The sequence below is a fragment of the Hypomesus nipponensis genome, chromosome 20 (assembly GCF_054491055.1).
Source record: "Hypomesus nipponensis isolate SF chromosome 20, ASM5449105v1, whole genome shotgun sequence".
In the NCBI taxonomy this organism is placed as follows: Eukaryota; Metazoa; Chordata; class Actinopteri; order Osmeriformes; family Osmeridae; genus Hypomesus; species Hypomesus nipponensis.
In genome coordinates this window covers 4,597,501-4,621,122 of record NC_140380.1, presented here as the reverse complement: position 1 = coordinate 4,621,122, position 23,622 = coordinate 4,597,501, and the positions used below count along the sequence as shown (strand labels likewise).

The 23,622-nt window shown below is 50.0% G+C and overlaps 1 protein-coding gene across 1 annotated transcript in view; it reads left to right on the top strand.

The window, feature by feature from the left end:
• The first annotated feature begins 376 nt into the window (after positions 1 to 376).
• The window catches only part of dacha (dachshund a), a 74,826-nt gene continuing 51,580 nt past the window's right edge, over positions 377 to 23,622 (top strand). The window contains 1 exon segment of the mRNA XM_084683580.1: positions 377 to 1,100. Coding sequence (XP_084539706.1) covers positions 622 to 1,100 — 479 coding nt within the window. The 5' untranslated portion in view covers positions 377 to 621.

The following is a 23,622-nucleotide window of genomic DNA, read 5'->3' as shown; positions in this document are numbered from 1 at the left end:
TGAACTGAAATCACTCTCAGTAGACAGACTAACCAATCAGATTATTCAATGTTCTGTAATGATAAGTGAACAGATTGCAAATATATGAGATAGAAATCAAACGAAGGAGAGTCTGGGCAGCCGTTATTACCGTTATTACAGCACCGTTAACAGCCTATCCGTTGGTGTTGTGTGTACGCAGCTGTGAGACATTAGGCTTTATGGTTGTAAGTCATGTTTCCCACCACCGGAGCTGAACAGTAATGAGAGTTTCCAAGTCTGAGAAAAGTTCTGGAGTACCGGAGAATCCGTCATTGTAGTCCCGCCCCGCTCTCTCTCCGGTTGATCCGCCAGTCACGCTCGAAGCACCAATACGATGCTCGTAAACGAACTGCGTCTCTTCTGGTTGGTTGGTGGAGTTGTCATTTTAGTCATCGGTGGGCTGGCTAATTGAAACCGTGAGTCGCTCGTGCTCAGTCCGGCCAGCGCACTTGTGAGATCGGTGGTTGCCCATTACCGACTATCCGAAGGGAGCGCGTGCGAGGGTAAAACAGAAATAGAAGAAGAACGACAGGAAAAATAAGATAACCAAAATAGCGGGAGAGAGAAAGAGCGCGAGGAAAGGAAGAAACCCGAGCAACTATGGCCCTATCAGCAACTCCTCCGGTTCTCTCGCCAACCTCCGTCCCTGCCCCGGGAAGCCTGTTCCGCTCGGATCCACTCTACACAAGCCCCTCCGAGTCCCCGCGCCTGACCAGCAGCATGATCAACTCTTTCATCAGCGGCGGCGGTGGGGGAAACGGGACCGGGACCGGCGCGAGCGTTAATAACGAGTGCAAGATGGTGGAGGTGCACGGGGTCAAGGTGGCTTCGTTCAGCGTGGACGGTCAGGAGCTCATCTGCCTCCCGCAGGTGTTTGACCTCTTCCTCAAACACCTGGTCGGCGGGCTGCACACCGTCTACACCAAGCTGAAGCGCCTGGATATCTGCCCGGTTGTGTGTACCGTAGAGCAGGTCCGCATCCTCCGGGGGCTCGGAGCCATACAGCCGGGGGTGAACCGATGCAAACTCATTACGCGCAAGGACTTCGAGGCGCTTTATAACGACTGCACCAACGCCAGGTTAGTACGTTACGGTGTATAGTAAGTCACCCACTGCTGCTTTCATATCGAAAGAGAAGGAAAGATACATAGTGTGTGAGGGATTATGTGTGTGTGTGTTTGCGGGGTGCATGCGTGTGTATGTACAATCAACTCAAAGTTTCTGGCCTTACTTAATTGTGTAGAGAGGCGACCGTAGGCCATGGTTTGAACTTGACTCTAGCCGTGATGAAATGCGCGTGAGGAGTCGTGTTACATTTGAGGCTCTGCAGCCCTCACCGTTCAGCTACGGCATCGTCATCAAAGCATTGTTTAAAGTAGTTCAGGTCGTTGGCAACTTCAGTAGGCTACTCGCCCCCCCTTCTCTCTCTCTCTCTCTCTCTCTCTCTCTCTCTCTCTCTCTCTCTCTCTCTCTCTCTCCCTCTCTCTCTCTCTCTTTCTCTCTATCCGTGTTACACACACGCAAACATACGGCCTGGGTGTCAACTATTGTGGATTCAAATGTGTACTTTCTATCTTCCTCTTTAAGCGAAGTGGTTACTATACTTCACACAAACACTCAATTAAACACAAGAACAAACTCACTATTTAACACAAATAATTAAACACAATTAACAGCACAAGCACACACACACACAATTAAACACACGAGCACAAACACTTAGCCTAAATACACTCACAATTATAAACTTGAGTACACTCACAAGTAAATACGCAACAAACACATGAACAGTTCTCTCAGAGTTCATCTCTTAATTGTCTAAGGTCTTAGGCCTATATGTGTAAAATAATTGAAGGCTAATAAAACCTACAAATTTAAAACATAGCCTGTAGATTTTTTAAGTGACTGAGTGGCTTTTAGAACGTCAAATGCTTTTTTTTAATACACAAGATAGTGTTTTGGTCAAGAAGGATTGTATGACCCTTGCGCCACCTGTTTCACAGTTTCCCAGCTTGGTTGGAAGACGGCTTTGAACCAACAGCACGTCTGCTGGGCAGGTTTATTTTCTCAAATTAATTTCCCTTTCCGAGAATAATCAGGTATGTGTTTTATGGTTATAGTTTTATGAAGCGCTTTCAGCCCGTGTTTGGTTTGCAGCGGACGTGTCCGCTCAAGCTTCATCAGTGTCTCTCCCCTCTCAACGTGTCAGAGCCGTTGTCAAGTTAGGTTTGTGCTAAATTCTTTTTAATTAAATAGATTGAACATATTAGCTACTGGCACCTTAAACATTTGTGTTCATTTGTAAAAGGACATTGTAAAATATTTAAGCGCATATTTCTCGCGTCGTCTGCGGCTGAGAAAACAGAAACGGAAAGAGAGATTAGGGAAACAAAGTAAAAGCGATTATTGACCGACGCGATGCATCTTTTTAATATGAGCCGGTGGTCATCTTAATCACTTCATAAACAGGCCTGGAGTTGATCATTTGTGAATTGGTTACTTTATGCAGAGAGAACAAAATACAACATTTTATTTAATGTCACATGGCCCAGTGATAGGCGAAGAACAGTTATCTAAACAACATTAACTTATCCTTATCTGATCGCCGCTTTCCCTCGGCCGTCACTCTTTCCTCGAGCTGCTCTTCAACTGAGCTGGCTGCCGTGCACTCGGGGGCTACCGCAGACGCCGCGTGCATATTTTTTAATAAATCAATGCGACACGTTAAGGTGGATCATCGCAGATGCATTCTCTGCTCAATTTGAAGTCAGAATCTTAATCTATTGCTTTCCAGGATAAAAGTGCTCGCGGACAGAACACTAAATAAAGCCGAAGACTCGCTCTCCCCCCGGTCCCCGGCACCGACCCCTCAGGGTGTTTCTGTCTCCACGGACCGGGACGGTAACTTTGTCTCTCACCGCAGCGCAGCGGTCTCTGACACACCGAGTTACGCCGAAACTCAGACAGCCTGCTCGAGCTCTCAATCATCCCGCCAGACAGAGGACACACCGGAACTAAAGCACGCTCATTTCAATTGTTAAATATTAAAGGCTGAAAACTAAAGGCACTGTACAAATTATATATAGAAAAGGCTAATAGTAATTATGACAACATTATCATAGCCTAATAATGACACAAAGAGACAGCTACATTAATTTAATTTAGCTTAGTCTATAAATAAATGTATAGCCTGTATATTTTTATAAAATCCCTTTTGGGGATCCACCTTGAGTTGGCCAATGGGGACATGTTTGAGACGTCCTTTTCTGATCACGGATTTGGACACAGTTTGTCACAACATACGGATTTAAAATAATTATTAAAGACTCTGCAATTGAGTCTGTTCGCTTACAAAACATAGGACCTTCTAATTGTCTTTGTTTTTCGTGCCATTTTAATTCTATTTTATTATAAACATTTTGACAGGCTTCTGCTTGCCTGAGCTTTTTCTCGCGCTTTCACGGTTCATGTGTCAGCCGGCGGGGCCGCGCCCGTTAAGCCAAGGTGACGTGAGCGGTATTGATTACAGTTAAACTGCACTATTGTCCTCAGAGGACGTGAATTGTAGCCTCTCCCTCCGCCGGGTCAGCTCTCCAGGCCTCTGTTAGTATTCACGCCGTGTTCGCAGCATTCAGCTACGCCGTATAAGCACAGTATACACACCAATTGGGTCACTCCTGATAAAAGAACGTTTACGAATAAAACAAGGAAAATTGTGTTTCCGGATGCGCAAGGTAATGCGCCGCTCAAGAATTCATTTCACACTGCGCCCAAAGACATCAATTGATATAGTCTTCATCTCACGCGCGCGCACATACACACACTCCTTTCCATGTTCTTTTACCCTGCTACTTCGTCTTAATCAAATATGCCACTGAGTGTTACAGAAAATGAGAGAGGGGGAAAGAGAGAGCGCGAGCTGGTCAGGGAGATATTTCCGCTCGTGTCCAGATGGTCAGTTTGGGCAAGATTCTGTAATTAACCTTTCAGCACGCGCCCCTCCCCGGCCCTCCCGCTTCACCGTCCCCCGGCCCGGATCTATTAAATCAATCTGTCGCGCGCTCCTCAAATCTAACCTGCTGTTAGGTAGACCTGCTGCCTCCAGACGGAAGGGATGAAGAGAGAGAGAGAGAAACAGAAAGAGAAGCAGAGAGAAAGATGGAGAGCTATAGAAGGAAGGATAAAGAGGGATAGGAGAGAAGGTGAGAGAGGCAATACATTGAATCTCATATTTATCTAACCATAGATGAGCAGTTTAGTCACAGGCCTCGCCGAGATGTGAACGTATAGCCGTTCCCCGGTAGCCCAGTAGCATGCTGTACTAAGCTACCTTTCACCTCAGACGGATTGAAGTCGGTGTCACCGGCAGCGCCCCGGGCCCCGCGGCCGACAACGGGAGAGACGAGAGAATTGAATTTGCACCTTGCGGCCCGTGCTTTTACAGCGAACCAGGCCGCGCGCGCCCAGCGGAGCGCAGCATTTTACAGTCAGAGTGAACCGTCTTCCGCCGTTCCCGGCCCGCCAGATGGTTGTAACTAATGTCTTCAAACATACCCTCGCCACCCCGCCCTCCTCCCTTCTCCGTTCATATCTGGCGGAGAGAGCAAAAGAGGGAGAGGAAAAAACAGGCAGGATCATTTGCCTTCATTACCGGGCGTCCGGGGCCGGGGAACGGGGACGGAATCATCGGGAGATATCATCAAAAACATTTCGACAGAACCTTTAGCACTGACGTGGCCAATCTGGGACCGGGCAGAAACACTGCAATCAGCAAACACAAGCGCCACTTACTGCGTTTTTATGATATCTCAGCGCGCGATTGATCTCCGGGTTTTTATTGCATTCATTATTTATTAAAAAGAATTTGCAAGCTAAACACAACGCTAAACCAGTTTGCACTTGGGGACTAGGAGCACGAGGCACTTAGGAGATTGAATGGAAACAACATTAGACGAACATCTGGGCTGTTTTACACTCTGGGGCGCGCGCGCGTTTCTCCCTTCGTCCAAGGTGTATTGGATTAGCCGCTTTAACCGCTTAACCGGTGTCGTAGTGCATGCAGATGAGCGCGCGACAGATAGACAGAGCTGAATGAGAGGTGGGGGTGAGGCTGGGCTTGGGGCTAGGGTGGGGTAAGGGTTGGGAGTGAGGCTGGGGCACAGGGAGGTACCTGGGAGTTAGACACAGCTGCTGGGGTGTGTGAGATCGAAAGTGTGTGTGTGTGTGTGTGTGGGGGGGGGGGGTGGAGAGCGGGAGAGGGGGAGGTAGAGAGGTAGAGGGAGATAGAGAGGGATATTGAGAGAAAAGCAGGGATAGAGAGAGAGAGAGAGAGAGAGAGAGAGAGAGAGAGAGAGAGATGGTGATAGAAAGGGAAGGAAGAAGATAGATATAGAAGGAGGTAGGGAGCGATAAAGACATGGAGATCATTGTACGACGGGGATGGTGTGTGTATGTGTGTGTTGTCAGTGGTACATATGGACAAATCTGTGCCTGTAGCCATGCCCTGGGCAGTATACACACACACATACACCCCCCCCCCACACACGTGCACACACACACACATTCATCTGCACTACTCGCACAGACACACACGCACACACACACAGCGCACACACACACACACATGCCCCCAGTAGATATTGTCGCTCCTCATACTTCTTAATGTCATGTATGAATTATATATATATTATACCGCTCTGCTCTTTTTGGATGCTCTTCTCTCAATAATACATACTGCACGTGCAGAGTGGTCATCAAGCGAGACAATAGCACGCACACAAGCATAGATCCACGCACGCCGTAAACGCACAATCCTGATGAGAAACCAGTCAACTGTAATCTGTGCGTGTGCGACCGTTCCATCCGATTTCAAATTGTATTTCTGTTTGAACTGAACGGGACATGAAACATAAATACAGACAGAGCAGAAATATGGCGAGGGTTATTGGTCTAATTGAGAGAAAGAATCGTATTTAACTCTCCTGAGAGCTGCTCTGAACAGGAGGCAGGGCCACTTTGATATTTTTATGACTGGGCTTAACTCTCCCTGGATGTGTGTGAGGGTGTGTGTGTCAGCATGCTTCTGTACTTCATGATCAGTGTTACAGCCGTGACCAATGAATTACAGCAGCAAAGCCAGGACACATGTGGTCAATTAGAAAGGGAGGGGGGTTGCCTTACTGAACACACACACACACACACACACACACACTCACCATCAGTCTGGTACTCACCTCAGTCAGTGTGTGTGCGTGTGTGTGGTTGTGTATATGTAAGTGTGTGAATGTCTGTGTCTGTGTAAGTATGCGCTTGTGTGTGTGGTTGTGTCAATGCGTGTTTGTGTGGTGTGAGTGTGTGTGCAGTTGTGTAGGTGTGTGTTTGTGTAACGTGAGTGTGTGGTTGTGTATTTACGTGCGTGTGGTGTGAAAGTGTGTGTGTGTGAGAGTGTGTATGAGAATGTGTGTATGCCTGTCCACCATCCTCCACATCCCTCCAGCAGAGAGACCACATGAGCAGGTGTCACTCTGGTTCCGGCACATTCTCCTCTGCACGTCACGCTCTGCTATATTTACACCAGTCATGTAGAATAACGTTGATTGTCTCGTGAAATGAATAAAATAATCTCTGAGATGCCTGTAGCTGAGTTCTGGTGGAGGAGGTATTGTTTAATCACATTAGTATCACAAGCCTGGGGACAGTTGCAAACGAACAGAGAAATATGTATCTCGAACTTTTTATGATTGAATTATGCAAATGAGCGATCGTGGCCTTCTAAGCTCTAATCACCTAATTAGAGAGGATGTTTAAGAGTGTGTTTTTGGAGAGGGAGACGAGAGAAGCACCAAGCAGAAAATTAAATGTGACACTAAAATCGGCACCGTCGTTTCCACCAACGGCAGCTACTGTGTGTGTGTGTGTGTGCGCGCGTGTGTGTTTGTGTGAGTAGCCTCATGGCTGTAGTTTTGTTAAGACGTGTCACCATCTTAAAGAATCTTTAATCGTTTTTTTTTTTTTGCCAATTTGAGATTAGCTGCTCCTTAGATGGTGGGAGCAATCGCTGGTGCGAGGAAGAGTGTGTGTGTTATTGAGTGTGTGTCTATGTGTCAGTGTGTGTGTCAGTGTGTGTTAGAGTGTGTGTTACTGCGTGTGTGTATGTATGTAAAGTGATTGTGTGCATGTGTGTGTGTAGCGTGCCTCTGTAAGGAACTCAATCCAGAAATGTGAACCAGCATCCCAGTTCCACATGATGAATATTTGATGATGTGTTTAGCAGTGTGTGGCTCCTCTCACTGCTTAGCAGCAGGCAACTCCACAATCAGACATTTAAGCCATGTGTGTGTGTGTGTGGTGTGTATGTGTGTTATCGGTGTGTGTGTGTGTGTGGTATGGTCTGGTGTTGGTGTGTGGGTGTGTGTTTGTGGAGTCCTTTTCTGATCAAATGTATGTGTGGTCTGTGTGTGTGGTGTTGGTGTGTGGTGTGCTGTGTGTATATGTGTTGTGGTTTGTGTAGGTGTGTGTGGTGTGGTGTGGTGTATATGTGTGTGTGGTGTGTGACTAAACGCATGTGTGTGAGTAAGTGTGTGTGTGCTCCATTCTGACCTCTTCAGACATGAGAGAGAGGTAGAGAGAAAGAGAGAGAGAGGTAGAGAGAAAGAGAGAGAGGGGTAGAGAGAAAGAGAGAGAGAGGTAGAGAGAAAGAGAGAAAGAGATAAAGAGAGAAAGAGAGACAGAGAGAGAGAGAAAGAGAGAAAGAGAGAGAGAGGTAGAGAGGAAGAGAGAAAGGGAGAAAGAGAGAGAGAGACAGAGAGAGAGAGAGAAGAGAGAGAGAGAGGTAGAGAGCGATAGAGAGGACAGGGATGAAAGAGAAGTGCAGACGTGTATTCATAGAAGAGGAGAGGAGAGAGAAGGGGAGGAGAGGAAAGGAGGAGCGGATGATACCGGAAAAGAGAAGAGGAGTAGAGGAGAGAGGAGGAGAGGAGGAGAGGAGAGAGGAGGAAAGGAGAGAGGAGAAGAGAAAAAGGAGTGGAGGAGAGGATAGAGGGGTAGAGGAGAGGCGAAAAGAGGAGAGGAGACTGATTTATCTCTGGGTTGGGGATAGGATGGCTACAGGTGTGTGCGTGTATGTATGTATTGTGTGTGTACGTATGTTTGTGTGTGTATGTGTGTGTGTGTGAGAGAGAGAGCAGGAGAAGGAGGATTGTGGTCTGGATTTAATCACCTCACAGGAATGTATCTAAACTATTCTGATTTAGAGCTAAGGACTGGTGTACATGTGTGTGTGTGTGTGCATGCATGCGTTTGTGCGAGTGTGTACGTGTGTATATTCTTGTGTTTTGTGTGTGTGTGTTGTGTGTGAGAGAGAAAGGGAGAGTCAGTTGGCCTGTTGTTGATTGTGACCATCCAGGGGTGATGTTCTAGATCACATCTAAACATCCGTTGTTTCCAGCTTGTTTGCACCTTGTTTACTCCATGCTGTTTACATGTTTACCAAGTCATCACGGGCAGAGAGGAGCCCCGCCCACCCAGCTAGCCCCGCCCATCCCAGTCACAGGGGAGCTTACATTCTAACTTGTGATGGCTGTGTGTGTGTGTCTAGTGTATGCGAGTGTGTGCATGGGTCTATTGAGTGTTTACAGTGTAGTGTGTGCAGTGTGTAGGTATGTGTGTAAGTGTGTATATATGAGTGTGTGAGCATGTGTGTGTGTGTACTGAGCGTGCGTATTGTCTACATTGTTGTTTGTGTTCGTGGTGTCTAAAGAGACTCGGGTCTCTGAAAACGTCTAAACAAAGATCAATACTATCTAAGACTAGAGTCTCTACTCTCAACTGTCTCTCTGGTGTGTGTGTGTACTGTGTGTGTGTCTGTGCATGTACTGAGTGTGTGTGTGTGTGTGTCTGGGGCCTCTCTGACAGTGAAGATTGCCCAGCTATGAAACCCGATCACAGGCTTTTATCTGACTGGAAGGCTTTTTGGAGAGAGGGCATAGAGGGGTCAGGGTGTGTGTTGTCTGTGAACCGTGTGTTGTGTAAGCATGCATGAAATTGCATGTGTGTGTGTTCCTGTCACTGCATGTGTGTGAGTGCGTGTGTGTGAGTTTACCGCCGGTTACCTCTAGTTGCCGCTAGTTACCGCTAGTTATCGCTTGTGAACTGTAACGTCATGTACAAGTGTAGTAGTGTTGTTATTTCTGATGGGTACAGATTGTGTGTTGAACAGAAGCCCTTAACGCTTCAGTTTTATTGCGTGTCAGTGATGTCACATCCTGGGCGTGGCTGTTGCAGGGGTTTGTGGGTTGTGGCAGGGTCAGTAGTAGTTTATTGAAACATCACACCGGCTGCCAGGGTTACGGCTGCCACGGTTACAGCTGCCACAGTAACGGCCTTTCATCACACCGTAAATCTGGACATTCCTGTCTTCCCCTCCCTCCCTCCCTCCCTCCCTCCCTCCCTCCCTCCCTCCCTCCCTCCCTCCCTCCCTCCCTCCCTCCCTCCCTCCCTCCCCCCCCCCCTCCCCCCTCCCCCCTCCCTCCCTCCCCCCTCCCTCCCTCCCTCCCTCCCTCCCTCCCTCCCTCCCTCCCTCCCTCCCTCCCTCCCTCCCTCCCTCCCTCCCTCCCTCCCTCCCCCCCCCCCCCCCCCCCCCCTCCCTCCCTCCCTCCCTCCCTCCCTCCCTCCCTCCCTCCCTCCCTCCCTCCCTCCCTCCCTCCCTCCCTCCCTCCTCCCTCCCTCCCTCCCTCCCTCCCTCCCTCCCTCCCTCCCTCCCTCCCTCCCTCCATCCACTCTTGGAGTATCTCTTATCCTCTCCTCCTTCTGACATGATATGATAGGAGTGGCAGTCACTTGTCAATCATCCTCAAATATGGTGCGTGTGCGCGCATGGACGTGTCTGTCCGTGCCTAGGTCCGTGTGTGTCTGTATGTGTGCGTGTGTATGTGTGTGTGCAGGTGAAGAAGAAGTTTGTTTGTGCGTGTGCTGGTGTCCAGTCGAGGGCCATTTACACCTCTTCTCCCACTACTGTGAAATTGCTTAGCTGGCACCAATCTTGCACTCCCCCAGCCGCCCCAACATCCCCTCCTCCTCCCGGCCTCCCCTAACCTCCCACTAGCCTCCTTCCCAGCCTCTTTCCCCCAAGCCTCACCCAGCTTCCCCCCTCCTCGCAGCCTCCCCCAGCCTCTCCCCTCCTCCCCTCACTGGTAATGAGTGAACTGATGTAGTTGAACATTGAGTTAATAAATATGTCACACTTTTACCACTTCATTTCTCTTCTCTTCTCTTCTCTTCTATCTCTCTCTCTCTCTCTTTCTCTCTCTCTCTCTCTCTCTCTCTCTCTCTCTCTCTCTCTCTCTCCCCATCCCTCCTTCCTGCTCCCTGTGCTGTAGTAATTAGTTTGAGATTTACGCAGCGATGACAGACAGCACTACATAAATAGAGGTTAAACACACAATTTACATATTAATTTCATGATTCATTTAATCAATGATTTATGTGGATATAGATTGCTTTTAATCCCTGCAAGACAGACGCAGCGAGTCTCCTCTTCTCTGCTCTTCGCTGAGCATGACTGAGTAGAGCCACTGGAGCACTCTGCCTCTCTCTCTCTCTCTCTCGCTCGCTCTCTCTCTCTCTCTCTCTCTCTCTCTCTCTCTCTCTCTCTCTCTCTCGCTCTCTCGCTCTCTCTCGCTCTCTCTCGCTCTCTCTCTCTCTCTCTCTCTCTCTCTCTCTCTCTCTCTCTCTCTCGCTCGCTCGCTCGCTCTCTCGCTCTCTCTGTCTCTCTCTTCTGTTTCAATTCTGTCTATATATCTCTCTGAACTCACTCCTTCCTCTCCTCTCTCTCTGTCTCCCTCCTTCTCTGCTCTCCACTCTCACTCTCTTCTCTCGTTCCTCCCTTCTCCCTCCCCCCCCTCTCTCTCTTTTCATTGTGTTCAGTGAGATATACAGAGAGGAGATCTAAACTCCTAATTGGTTAAATTTGTCAGTGTGTGGCTCACTTATGGAGCACTTTCCTCTATCCCTCCTCCTCTCCTCCTCTCCTCCTCCGTTCATCCATCCCTCCCCTCCTCCAACCTTTCTCTCCTCCATCCCTCCTCTCCATCCTCTCCTCCTTCCCCCCTCCTCCATCCCTTCTATCCTCCATCCCTGTTCTTCTCCACCCCTCCCCTGCTCCATTCCATCTCTCCCCACCTCTCCTCCAACCCTCTATACCTTCTCTCCTCCATCATTCTTCTCCTCCATCCCTCCTCTCATCCTCCCTTCCTCTCCCTTCATCTCTCCATCATGCTTGTCTCTGGTCTGGGATAAAGGGTGACCCACTGATAACACACACAAATACGCACAAACACACACACACACACACACACCTCTGGGTAATGGTTTATCTGGGTGGATGGTGTTTTATATGTATCACCACGGTGACGGGGCGGCGTTGCCGAGGCGAAGAGGAGTTTATCACACCGGGAGCCAATAGGAATGATTTATTATGAGTGACATCACAATGTCCCTGGTCAAGGGACAGAGGTGGGGGGGTGGAGGGATGGAGAGGGGAAGGAAAGGAGAGGGGCAGAGGGTTGGGTGGAGGGGAGGAGGAGGAGGAGAGAGAGAGAGAGAGAGAGAGAGAGAGAGAGAGAGAGAGAGAGAGAGAGGAGAGAGAGGAGAAGAGAGTAGAGGAGGGGACACAAGAGGGAATGAGGGAGGGGGCGGGGGGTGGACTGGAGAAGGGGGAGAAGGGGGAAAAGGGGGAGAAGATAAAAGGTAAGAGTGAGAGAGGAATAAAGAAGAGAGGAGGAGAAGGGGGTGAAAGGAGACGGCAGGTTTTCTAAAGAAGGTAAATAAATGCTCTTTAATTATTTGCTGCTGGGGATGTGGAGAGACAGGCCCGATAGTGTCAAACACACACACACACACACACATACACGCGCTGCGTGTGTGTGAGAGGTATTGATGAAGACACCGTAAGAGTGGAAAATAGGTAATTGGTCATTGTTAACCTCTCTACCCTTCTCATACGTCTCTCTTTGGTCTCTCATCTCTTTCTCATCCCTCCGTCCCTCTCATCCAGCTCTCTCTCGTCCGCTGTCTCTCGCTCTCTCAACCATGTCTTTTAGTCCCTCTGTCTCTCTCCCATCCCTTCATCTCTCTCATCCCTCCGTCTCTCTCACTCTCTATCAGACTCTGGGTCTCTCATTGGTTGCATTGCAGGTGTCATGTGTGGTCAACATCATACAAACATCAACACTGACGTGTGGTTGAGAGGTGGGGTAAGGTTAGGAGGATGAGAGGTGGGGTAAGGTTGGGAGGATGAGAGGTGGGGTAAGGTTGGGAGGATGAGAGGTGGGGTAAGGTTGGGAGGATGAGAGGTGGGGTAAGGTTGGGAGGATGAGAGGTGGGGTAAGGTTGGGAGGATGAGAGGTGGGGTAAGGTTGGGAGGATGAGAGGTGGGGTAAGGTTGGGAGGATGAGAGGTGGGGTAAGGTTGGGAGGATGAGAGGTGGGGTAAGGTTGGGAGGATGAGAGGTGGGGTAAGGTTGGGAGGATGAGAGGTGGGGTAAGGTTAGGAGGATGAGAGGTGGGGTAAGGTTAGGAGGATGAGAGGTGGGGTAAGGTTAGGAGGATGAGAGGTGGGGTAAGGTTGGGAGGATGAGAGGTGGGGTAAGGTTAGGAGGAAGAGAGGTGGGGTAAGGTTAGGAGGATGAGAGGTGGGGTAAGGTTAGGAGGATGAGAGGTGGGGTAAGGTTGGGAGGATGAGAGGTGGGGTAAGGTTAGGAGGATGAGAGGTGGGGTAAGGTTAGGAGGATGAGAGGTGGGGTAAGGTTAGGAGGATGAGAGGTGGGGTAAGGTTAGGAGGATGAGAGGTGGGGTAAGGTTGGGAGGATGAGAGGTGGGGTAAGGTTGGGAGGATGAGAGGTGGGGTAAGGTTGGGAGGATGAGAGGTGGGGTAAGGTTGGGAGGATGAGAGGTGGGGTAAGGTTGGGAGGATGAGAGGTGGGGTAAGGTTAGGAGGATGAGAGGTGGGGTAAGGTTAGGAGGATGAGAGGTGGGGTAAGGTTAGGAGGATGAGAGGTGGGGTAAGGTTAGGAGGATGAGAGGTGGGGTAAGGTTGGGAGGATGAGAGGTGGGGTAAGGTTAGGAGGAAGAGAGGTGGGGTAAGGTTAGGAGGATGAGAGGTGGGGTAAGGTTAGGAGGATGAGAGGTGGGGTAAGGTTGGGAGGATGAGAGGTGGGGTAAGGTTAGGAGGATGAGAGGTGGGGTAAGGTTAGGAGGATGAGAGGTGGGGTAAGGTTAGGAGGATGAGAGGTGGGGTAAGGTTAGGAGGATGAGAGGTGGGGTAAGGTTGGGAGGATGAGAGGTGGGGTAAGGTTGGGAGGATGAGAGGTGGGGTAAGGTTGGGAGGATGAGAGGTGGGGTAAGGTTGGGAGGATGAGAGGTGGGGTAAGGTTAGGAGGATGAGAGGTGTGGTAAGGTTAGGAGGATGAGAGGTGGGGTAAGGTTGGGAGGATGAGAGGTGGGGTAAGGTTGGGAGGATGAGAGGTGGGGTAAGGTTAGGAGGATGAGAGGTGGGGTAAGGTTAGGAGGATGAGAGGTGGGGTAAGGTTAGGAGGATGAGAGGTGGGGTAAGGTTAGGAGGATGAGAGGTGGGGTAAGGTTGGGAGGATGAGAGGTGGGGTAAGGTTAGGAGGATGAGAGGTGGGGTAAGGTTAGGAGGATGAGAGGTGGGGTAAGGTTAGGAGGATGAGAGGTGGGGTAAGGTTGGGAGGATGAGAGGTGGGGTAAGGTTAGGAGGATGAGAGGTGGGGTAAGGTTAGGAGGATGAGAGGTGGGGTATGGTTGGGAGGATGAGAGGTGGGGTAAGGTTAGGAGGATGAGAGGTGGGGTAAGGTTAGGAGGATGAGAGGTGGGGTAAGGTTAGGAGGATGAGAGGTGGGGTAAGGTTAGGAGGATGAGAGGTGGGGTAAGGTTGGGAGGATGAGAGGTGGGGTAAGGTTGGGAGGATGAGAGGTGGGGTAAGGTTGGGAGGATGAGAGGTGGGGTAAGGTTAGGAGGATGAGAGGTGTGGTAAGGTTAGGAGGATGAGAGGTGGGGTAAGGTTGGGAGGATGAGAGGTGGGGTAAGGTTGGGAGGATGAGAGGTGGGGTAAGGTTAGGAGGATGAGAGGTGGGGTAAGGTTAGGAGGATGAGAGGTGGGGTAAGGTTAGGAGGATGAGAGGTGGGGTAAGGTTGGGAGGATGAGAGGTGGGGTAAGGTTGGGAGGATGAGAGGTGGGGTAAGGTTGGGAGGATGAGAGGTGGGGTAAGGTTAGGAGGATGAGAGGTGGGGTAAGGTTGGGAGGATGAGAGGTGGGGTAAGGTTGGGAGGATGAGAGGCGGGGTAAGGTTAGGAGGATGAGAGGTGGGGTAAGGTTGGGAGGATGAGAGGTGGGGTAAGGTTGGGAGGATGAGAGGTGGGGTAAGGTTGGGAGGATGAGAGGTGGGGTAAGGTTGGGAGGATGAGAGGTGTGAAGCACAGCGCTGTCATAAGAGCCTCCATACTACATGCGAATGAAGACGATGCTCTCGTCTCACGGCAGTGCGTGTGCGTGCGTGTGTGTGTACATGCGTGGGTACGTGAATGCATGTATGTAGCAGCAGTAAGTATTTAAATGGCGAGGAGAGAAGGAGGTCAGGGTTAGTGTGTTCGCAAGGTCACGTTTAAAACACACGGGTTGGAAAGAGCCATAACTCAGCCCTGCATATGGCTGCCCTCACAGCTGCCTGATTTAAAACCTGCTAGCAGACCTTCCCTGTCACTACCTGTCTGTTCTATTACCCTCCTCTCCTCCTCCCCTCCCCGTTCCTCTCCTGGGTGTGTGTCTAAGTGTGTGTGTGTGTGTGTGTGTGTGAATGTCTGTTTGTGTGTCTGTGAGTGTGTGTGTGTGTGAGTGTGTAGGTGAGTGTACAGTATGTGTGTGAGAGTGACTGTGTGTGCGGGTTTGTGTGTTTGTTTGTAGAGTATGTGTGTGTGTGTGTGTGTGTGTGTAGAGTGTTTGTGTGTGTAGAATGTGTGTGTGTGTGGAGTGTGTAGAGTGTTTGTGTGTGTAGAATGTGTGTGTGTGTGTGTGTAGAGTGTTTGTGTGTGTAGAATGTGTGTGTGTGTGTGGAGTGTGTAGAGTGGGTTCACTTGGGCATCATAAAGCTGATCCTGGTTGTGGCAGATGGTGGTTGCTTTGCCAACGGAGGTATGGAGAGACAAGCCCTGGTCATACCTGCTGGTCAACGTGGCCTGGTGTGTGTCTAGCTGTCTGTCTGTCTGTCTGTCTGTCTGTGTCTTTTTCTCTGTGCTCTCATTGCATGGCTGTGTGTACATGTTTTTGTGTGTGTGTGTGTGTGTGTGTGTTCCCCGCTGTAGGTCTATTTGGGGTGTATATTTAGAAGGCAGTAATGCGTTGTACATCTGGATCTGTGTGTGTGTGTGTGTGTGTGTGTGTGTGTGCTATCTCAGTAATGCCTTGTACATGTGGAGGTGTGTGTTCCTGTCCTCATGTGACCCTGTTGAGACAGGAAGTGCTAAGCCTGAACAGGAAGTACCTGCACATAAACATGGAACACAAGGCTGTCCCTGCTCTGGGTGGATCTGGTATGAATAGGACAGCAAGAGTATGTGTGACAATGTGGTGTGTGTGTATGTGTGTCTGAGACAATGTGTGTGTGTGTGTGTGCGTGAGACAATGAATGTGTGTGTGTGTGTGTGAAAGAGACAATGTGTGTGTGTGTCTCTGAGAAAAATGTGTGCGTGTGTACCCCTTTGACAGTATGAGTGTGCGAGAGAGACAATGTGTGTGTGTGACAATGTGTCTCCCCAGCCCCTCCCTAATAACAGCCCTACTACTGACCACCTTGTCAGTGGGTGTCACACACACACACGAACACACACACTCACACACACACACACTCCTGAGTGGTTAATTACTGTGTACGAGCATGAGGCTGCGTAGCGCCAGTTAGGCCCCTCCCCCAGTGGAACCTCGGCGGCGGGCATTGTTCCCACGGAGACAAGTCTGGTTGTCGCAGTGACAGCTGTTCCAGGGACACGCCCCCCCTGTCAGCAGAACCTCAATCCAGCCCCTGTAAACATTATCACGCACACACAGACACACACAGACACACACAGACAGAGACGAAACACACTGACACCAAGGCACAGACACACACACGCTATACATCGACACATATTCACACACACACACTCATACAGACACACGCATCCCTCCCTCTGCAGCAATGCTGTGTATGGTGATGAGAGTAGTCATTTATGTTCCCGTGGCGATGGAGGTGTGTAATTGGACGTGTCTCCGTAAATGCTGATGTTTAAACAAACGTGCCACAACTATGAATACACCCTGTTCACTCGCTCCCTCTGTCTATAAACCCTCTCTCTCCGTCTCTGTATCTCTCTATCTAGTCCCTGTCTTACTATAAACCCTCTCTATCTCTGTCTTGCTCTCTCTGTCTCTCTGTCTGTACACCTCTGTCTCTGTCTGTTTATCTGTTTATGAACCTCTCTCTCTTTCTCTCTCTCTCTCTCTCTCTCTCTCTCTCTCTCTCTCTCTCTCTCTCTCTCTCTCTCTCTCTCTCTCTCTCTCTCTCTCTCTCTCTCTCTCTCTCTCTCTCTCTCTCTCTCTCTCTAGTGTCTATCTAGTCTCTGTCTCTCTGTCTATAAATCCTCTATCTCTGTCTTGCTCTGTCTCTCAGTCTCTCTGTCTATAAACCCTCTTTATCTCTCTCTCAATCTGCCTTTGCTTTTCTGTCTGTGTCTATAACCCCCCCCCCCTCTCTACAGACAGATAGGCAGGCAGGCAAACAGGCAGACAGACAGGCAGACAAACAGGCAGGCACGCACGCAAACAGGCACACAGGCTGCCAGACAGTCTTGTTCGTGGGCAACAATAAAAGACCTAGATTCCTGTGAGAGATCTGTGTCCTGATTGGTTGTGTGTGTCTTTATATCCACTCCTACTCCAACACAAACACAATACATCTGGAGCGCTTTGGCCCCGAGGGAAACACACCCACTTTCACCCTAATCCCAGACCCAGTATGATCAAATACACAATATACTAGGGTTAGGTGAGATTTACTAGGGTGAGATATGCTAGTGTTAAATAAACTAGGATTAGATAAACTAGGTTTGGGTAAACTAGAGTTATAAATACTGTAGTAACCCAAGGGACTTGAAGGCCCGATACACAATAAAATAGGACTCCGACACTTGGGGTTAACATAAATTGGTCTTTACTAAAGGGTTTCAGGGGAGGGGGCAGTGGGACAAACTTGAAATCAGGGGTCTTCCCGTCCGGGGTCTGTTGTCCTTCAAGGAGTGTGGTTCTGGGGGGTCAAAGCAGAGGGAAAGGTTCGTCGTTTGGGCGACGCTCCTCCAGCGTTGTCTCTGGTTCTCTCCCTCCCCTGCGGCCTTGGGCTGGCTCCCTTTAAGCGCTCGCCTGAGGGGCCGGATTGGCTGGTCTGACTCCCCTGGTTTGCTACAATACTAGCGTTAGATAAACTACAGTTAGAAATACTAGCATTAGATAAACTACAGTTAGAAATACTGGCGTTAGATAAACTATGTTAGATATTCGAGGGTGAGAAATGCTAGGGTTGGATACACTAGGATTAGGGTTGGGGTTAGGGTTGGATCGACAATAATCTCTGACTAACCTTGTCTCTCTCTCTTCTTCCTCTTCTTCCTCCCCTCCTCCTCTTCCTCACTGTGGACTGTCCATCTTCACCAGGTAAGACGAACCAACTCTCTATCCCTCTCCCCACTCTCCTTCCTTCGCTCCCTCTCTTCCTCTCTCTTTCTCTCCCTCTTACTACCTCTATCTCTCTCTCTCTCTCCCTCTCTTCCTCTCTTTCTCTCTTTCTCTCTCTCTCTCTCTCTCTCTCTCTCTCTCTCTCTCTCCCTCTCCCTTTCTCTCCCATTGCTTGCTCTCTCTTAAACACACACAGATGCACATACTCAGACACACAAAGGCTGTGTGATTGATTGATAGTGTAGTGTAGTGTGTGTGTGTGTGTGTGAGACGTGGTCTCGAGGCAGGTACCCAGCTGTGTCTGTCACCGCTCCCTCAGTCTCCACCAGGCCTTTCATTCTACTAAGTGGAAACTGACACCAATGATTTGTATATGTCTGTGTGTGAGTGTGAGTGTGTGTGTGTGGGTGTGAGTGTGTTCGCGTGTGTTTATGTGTTCGGGGGATGGAAATGGAGCTAATGTTTACTAATGCTCCACTCGGATTATACATCTGTTTCTCGCTCTCTCTCTCTCTGCCTGTCTCTTGTCTATCCTCACACACAGTCACAGACACACACACATCCCTAGATTGATTTCAGTAGGTTCTGAACGTTTAGGATGTCACTGTGCTTCTGGTGTTGCTGTATGAAAACATCAAATATGTGTTTTATACACTGTGTGTGTGTGTGAGAGAGAGAGTGTGTGTGAGAGAGAGAGTGTGAGAGAGAGTGTGTGTGTGTGTATGTATGTGTGTGAGAAAGAAAGAGTATCTGTGTATCTGTGAGAGAGAGGGTGTGTGTGTGTGTGTGTGTGTGTGTGTGTGTGTGTGGGAGAGCGTATCTGTGAGTGTGTGTGTGTGTGGGTGTGTGGGAGAGGATCTGTGTGTGAATGAATGTCTGTGTGAGTGTATGTGTGTACAAGCGTATATATGTGGTGTGTGTCTGTACCGTACGTGTGTGTCTGTACCGTGCGTGTGTGTCTGTACGAGTGTATTTCTGCTGTGCGAGTATGAGGTATGTGTGTGCGCGCGAGTTTGTTTGTGTGCGTGAGTGCGTGTGTGTGTGTGTGTGCGTGTGGATACAAAACAGAGGATAAAAGACACAGTGATAGGCTCCTCCTGTGATTTTAATTAAATAGGGGTCAGAAGTGGCCACCTCCCACGCTTAAGGAATTTAATCTGAAGTGGGGGGGTGTGTTTCGGTCCCACGGTCCCAGAAATGTCACTCATAGCTATGACCCTCCATGCTCCGGCTATAGGTTGTGCGTGTGTGTGTGTGTGTCTACGTGTGTGTGTGGCTCCGGGCCAGTAGACCTGGAGGTGAGATGAAACAGAAACATTGTCGCTGCACCTGTTTCTTAATAAAGGCTCCAGGACACAAGGAAGAGTCTGCCCCTCCACCTGTCACACACGCGGATACACACGGACACACGCACACCGACGAGCGCACATACACATACACACACGCATACATACACACCACACAAACACACACAGATGAAGGTACACTCGCACACACGCGCACACCGCACGTGTACACGCACATACTCACACACACACCATCACCACGCAGAGAGAGTGAGAGAGAGAGAGAGAGAGAGAGAGAGAGAGAGAGAGAGAGAGAGAGAGAGAGAGAGAGAGAGAGAGAGAGAGAGAGAGAGAGAGAAAGGAGGAGACAGTGATATTGAAAACTCCTGAACAAATACAGAGTAATTGGTTTGGCCAGCTGGGTAATTGGCTTGTTGAAGTTAAAACGCAAAAGAGGAGAGATGGAGAGATAAAGAGAGAGAGAACAAGAAAGAGAGAGCGGAGGGGCGAGAGAGGATGAATGTTAATATTGCACAGCCCCTTAAATTTGATGATGACATCAGCAGATGTGAGGGGGAGGGGGGGGGGGTGTTGGGGGGGGGGGGGTAAGTGGTGCCCAGAGTTCAGTGTGTGTTCAGGTAAATAAGCATATTATTAACATGGATCGTTAGAGAGCTGTTCCCCACCTCTCTAATATATTCACCCTGGATCTGGAGAGAGAGAGAGAGAGAGAGGAAAGGAGAGAGAGAAGAAAGAGAGAGAGAGGGAGAGCAAGAAGGAGAAGATAAAGAGGGAGAGAGAGAAGGAGAAAGAAGGAGAGAAAGAGAAGACAAAGAGAGAGAGAGGGAGAGAGAGAGGGGGAGAGGGCAGGAGAGTTTCAGCTGAAGCATTGTTTTGTGTGTTGCTGAAGGTGGAGAACAAAAAAGACTAAATGATCAGGAGCTGAATCAGGACTTCTGCCCCCTGCACCCAGAGAAGAGTAGAAAAGAAGGACAGTAGAGTAGAGCAGAGTACAGTAGAGGCGAAGACATTAGAGTAGAGGACATACAAAACAATACAGCACAGTACAGTAGAGTAAAGGCAGAGGCAGGATTAGTGTCTAAGTGCTTTTCATTCACATCAGGGATTTAGCTGTAATTATCACAGAACTGCTGCCTTTACACAAATAAAGTCTTCAACAAGCGCAGAGGTGTGTGTATGTGTATGCGGGTGTGTGTTTGTCTGCAGGGGGTAGTTTTCCTACTCAAGCATGGACAGGTTAGTATTTAATGAATCTAGACCTCCCTTTTGTCCCTCCCTTGACAGGGAGGAGGAGGGGGAGGAGTAGGGGGGGAGGGGGAAGCTGTGGAGTTTTGTGACTGAGTTACCAGGAACAGGTTTAAACCAAAGTGAGAGACAGGCTGATCGCTCACCTTTTCTCCTCTCCTCTCCCCTCCCCTCCCCTCCTCTCCTCTCCTCTCCTCTCCTCTCCTCTCCTCTCCTCTCCTCTCCTCTCCTCTCCTCTCCTCTCTTCTCCTCTCCTCTCCTCTCCTCTCCTCTCCCCTCCCCTCCCCTCCTCTCCTCTCCTCTCCTCTCCTCTCTCCAAAGTCAAGTCTCTCCATAGTTACAGACGTAGAGTTAGTGTTGTGTTTCGCCAGAGTGTGTATGTGCTAATAAACCCACGGCAGCATCATTCCATACAGCACCATAAACCTCAGCTAACCAGTTATCACACTGTTTATCACTCGGCCTTCCAAAGTCTCCAATTAAATGTTTTATGGCCGTTTATTCTGTGACACACAGACGAGGAGAAGGGGGTGTTATTACGTACTGTCACTACAAACTGGAACAACAGAGATAAGAGATGAGGAGAGAAAAAGGAAATTTCACTGGTGTTGAGTAAACACACTGTAGCTCCTGAATCATGTGGTCCCTCTCTCTTCCTCTCGCTCGCTCTCTCTCTCTCTCTCTCTCTCTCTCTCTCTCTCTCTCTCTCTCTCTCTCTCTCTCTCTCTCTCTCTCTCTCACTCTCTCTCGCTCTTTCTCTCCCTTTCTATCTCTCTCTTCATCTCTCTCCCTACCTCGTTCTTCCTGTCTTTCTGTCCGTCCTTCGTGACTCTATAGATGACTTGGAGATTCCCTCCCTCCCTCCCTCCCTCCCTCCCTCCCTCCCTCCCTCCCTCCCTCCCTCCCTCCCTCCCTCCCTCCCTCCCTCCCTCCCTCCCTCCCTCCCTCCCTCCCTCCCTCCCTCCCTCCCTCCCTCCCTCCCTCCCCCCTCTCTGGTTCCTGAGTGTTGTAGTGCTGACAGGACTGTGTTCAGCAGGTCCAGTCTGAATTATTCAGGACCCCTCCATGTGCAAGGACCCTCCACACACACACACACACACACACACACACACAGAGACCCCCCTCTCTGACACAGACACACGCACACACAGGGACATGTCAGAGTTCATGGATGCATTATTGTTCCTTTGGAAACAACTGAACACTGATAGCATGGGGGCCAGGGTGTGTGTGCTTGTGTGTGTGTGTGTGTGTGAGAGTTGACCGGGTCAAAGCCCCCTCATTACTAACATTCCAACACTGTATTTGTTTAAAAAGGAATCAATTAAAGTGGAATCTCTGAGAGAGCAGGCATGGTTACAACAACACTGATGTTAGACCCCCCTCTCCTCTCTTCCTCTCTACCTCCCTCTCTCTCACCCTCCTCTCTCTCCTCTTTTTGCCTCCTTCTTGCTACCTCTCTAACTTTCTCCTCCTCAATAGTCCTCTCCCCTCTTCTCTATCTTCTCTCCTCCTTTCTCCCGCTCTTTCCAGTCTTCCCCTCTCTCCTCTCCTCCCTCCTCCCTTCCCTTCTCTCTCCTCTCCTCTCCCCTCATCTCTCCTCTCCTCCCCTCCCTCCTCCCTTCCCTTCTCTCTCCACTCCTCTCCTGTCCCCTCATCTCTCCTCTCCTCCCTCCTCCCTTCCCTTCTCTCTCCTCTCCTATCCCCTCATTTCTCCCCTCCTCCCTCCTCCCTTCTCTCCTCTCCTCTCCTCTCCCTCATCCTTTCCTCCTCTCCCCTCCCTCTGCTCTACTCTCTTTTCTCTTCTCTCCCCTTTTCTCCTCGGCCCAACTGATCCAGCATGTTTAGAGACAACACAGTCTGTAATGAGGACAGGAGCTAGGTAAACACATACACACACCACACACACACACACGCACATACCCCAGACCACACAAACACACATACATTTCAGAGCCAGTCTGGCCCGCACACTCATACCGGAAATATACTGGCTTACCACAGCTTCTGTGTGTGAGTGTGTGTGGTGTGTGTGGTCTGTAGTGTGTGTGTGGGGTGTGTGTGTGTGCTTTGAGTGTGTGGTGTGTGCGCCAAACAGACTGAACTTTTCCTGAGCTCCCTCTGTAAGCCTCTCTCAGGGTCAGTGAGGGTGTATGTGTGTGTGTGTGGGCTTCAGGGGGGGGGGGGGGGGGGGGGGTTGTGCATGGTGTGTGTGTGTGCCAGCAGGTGAGACAGGTCTAGGGAGTGTGTGTGTGTATGTGTGTGTGTATCTGGGGTATACCGTATATCCCAATCTCAAATGGCCACTTCCTTTCGTCCGTAACGACACCCTGTTATCTGCAGAGAGAGAAGGGAAGAGAGGGAGGGAGCGGAAGAGAAACAGGGGGAGGAAGGGAGAGAGGGGGAAAGAGCGAAAGGTAGAGGCCGAGAGGGAGTATGACAGGGATGGAGAGGGAGAAAGAGAGGAGGGAGGGAGAGAGTGGGACAGAGAGAGAGAGAGAGGAGTGGAGAGAGAAAGGGAGGGAGGAGAGAGAGGTTGAATGAGAGAACGGTAAAGAGAGGTAGAGAGAGAGGCAGGGTTGTTCAGGTGTAAAGTCTCTTCTCCACCTGGTTAATAGCTGGACAGCTGTCCAGCTCTGGTCCCTGTGGAGCACTGCTAGCTGGCTAGTTAGCACTGCTACACACACACACACACACACACATCAGACATTCACCTATACACACACACATATACAGGCATGCACACAGACACACATCACACACATACGCACATAAACACATGAGTGTTCATGTGCTAGTCCACCAACATATTCGGCCTCCCCTCCCTCCCTTTCCCCCCCCTCCCTTTCCCCCCCCCTCCCTTTCCCACCCCCTCCCCTCCCCTCCTCCTCCATCCCTCCCCCCACTCCCAGGTCTCCCCAGTGTCCAGTCCGACCTTCAGGTTATTGTCAGGGCCAGGGTGGCGGCATGCTAACGTGCTAACGTGCTAACGCAGGCGATAATGCTGTGTACATAGACTTTAACTGGGGTGACATTCTACCCGGCGGTGTCACCTCCCTGACACACACACACACCCACGCCATCTCATCTCCATAATGCCTTCCTAGGCTGAATCAGAAAACAGAGTCCAGCTCATTTATGAGCTGAATGGTAATTGAATTCAGATGAAGGACACCATGAATAGAGGAGAAGAGAGAGGAGAGAGGAGAGGAGAAGGGAGGAGACGAGAGGAGAAGAGAGGAGAGGAGAAGGGAGGAGACGAGAGGAGAAGAGA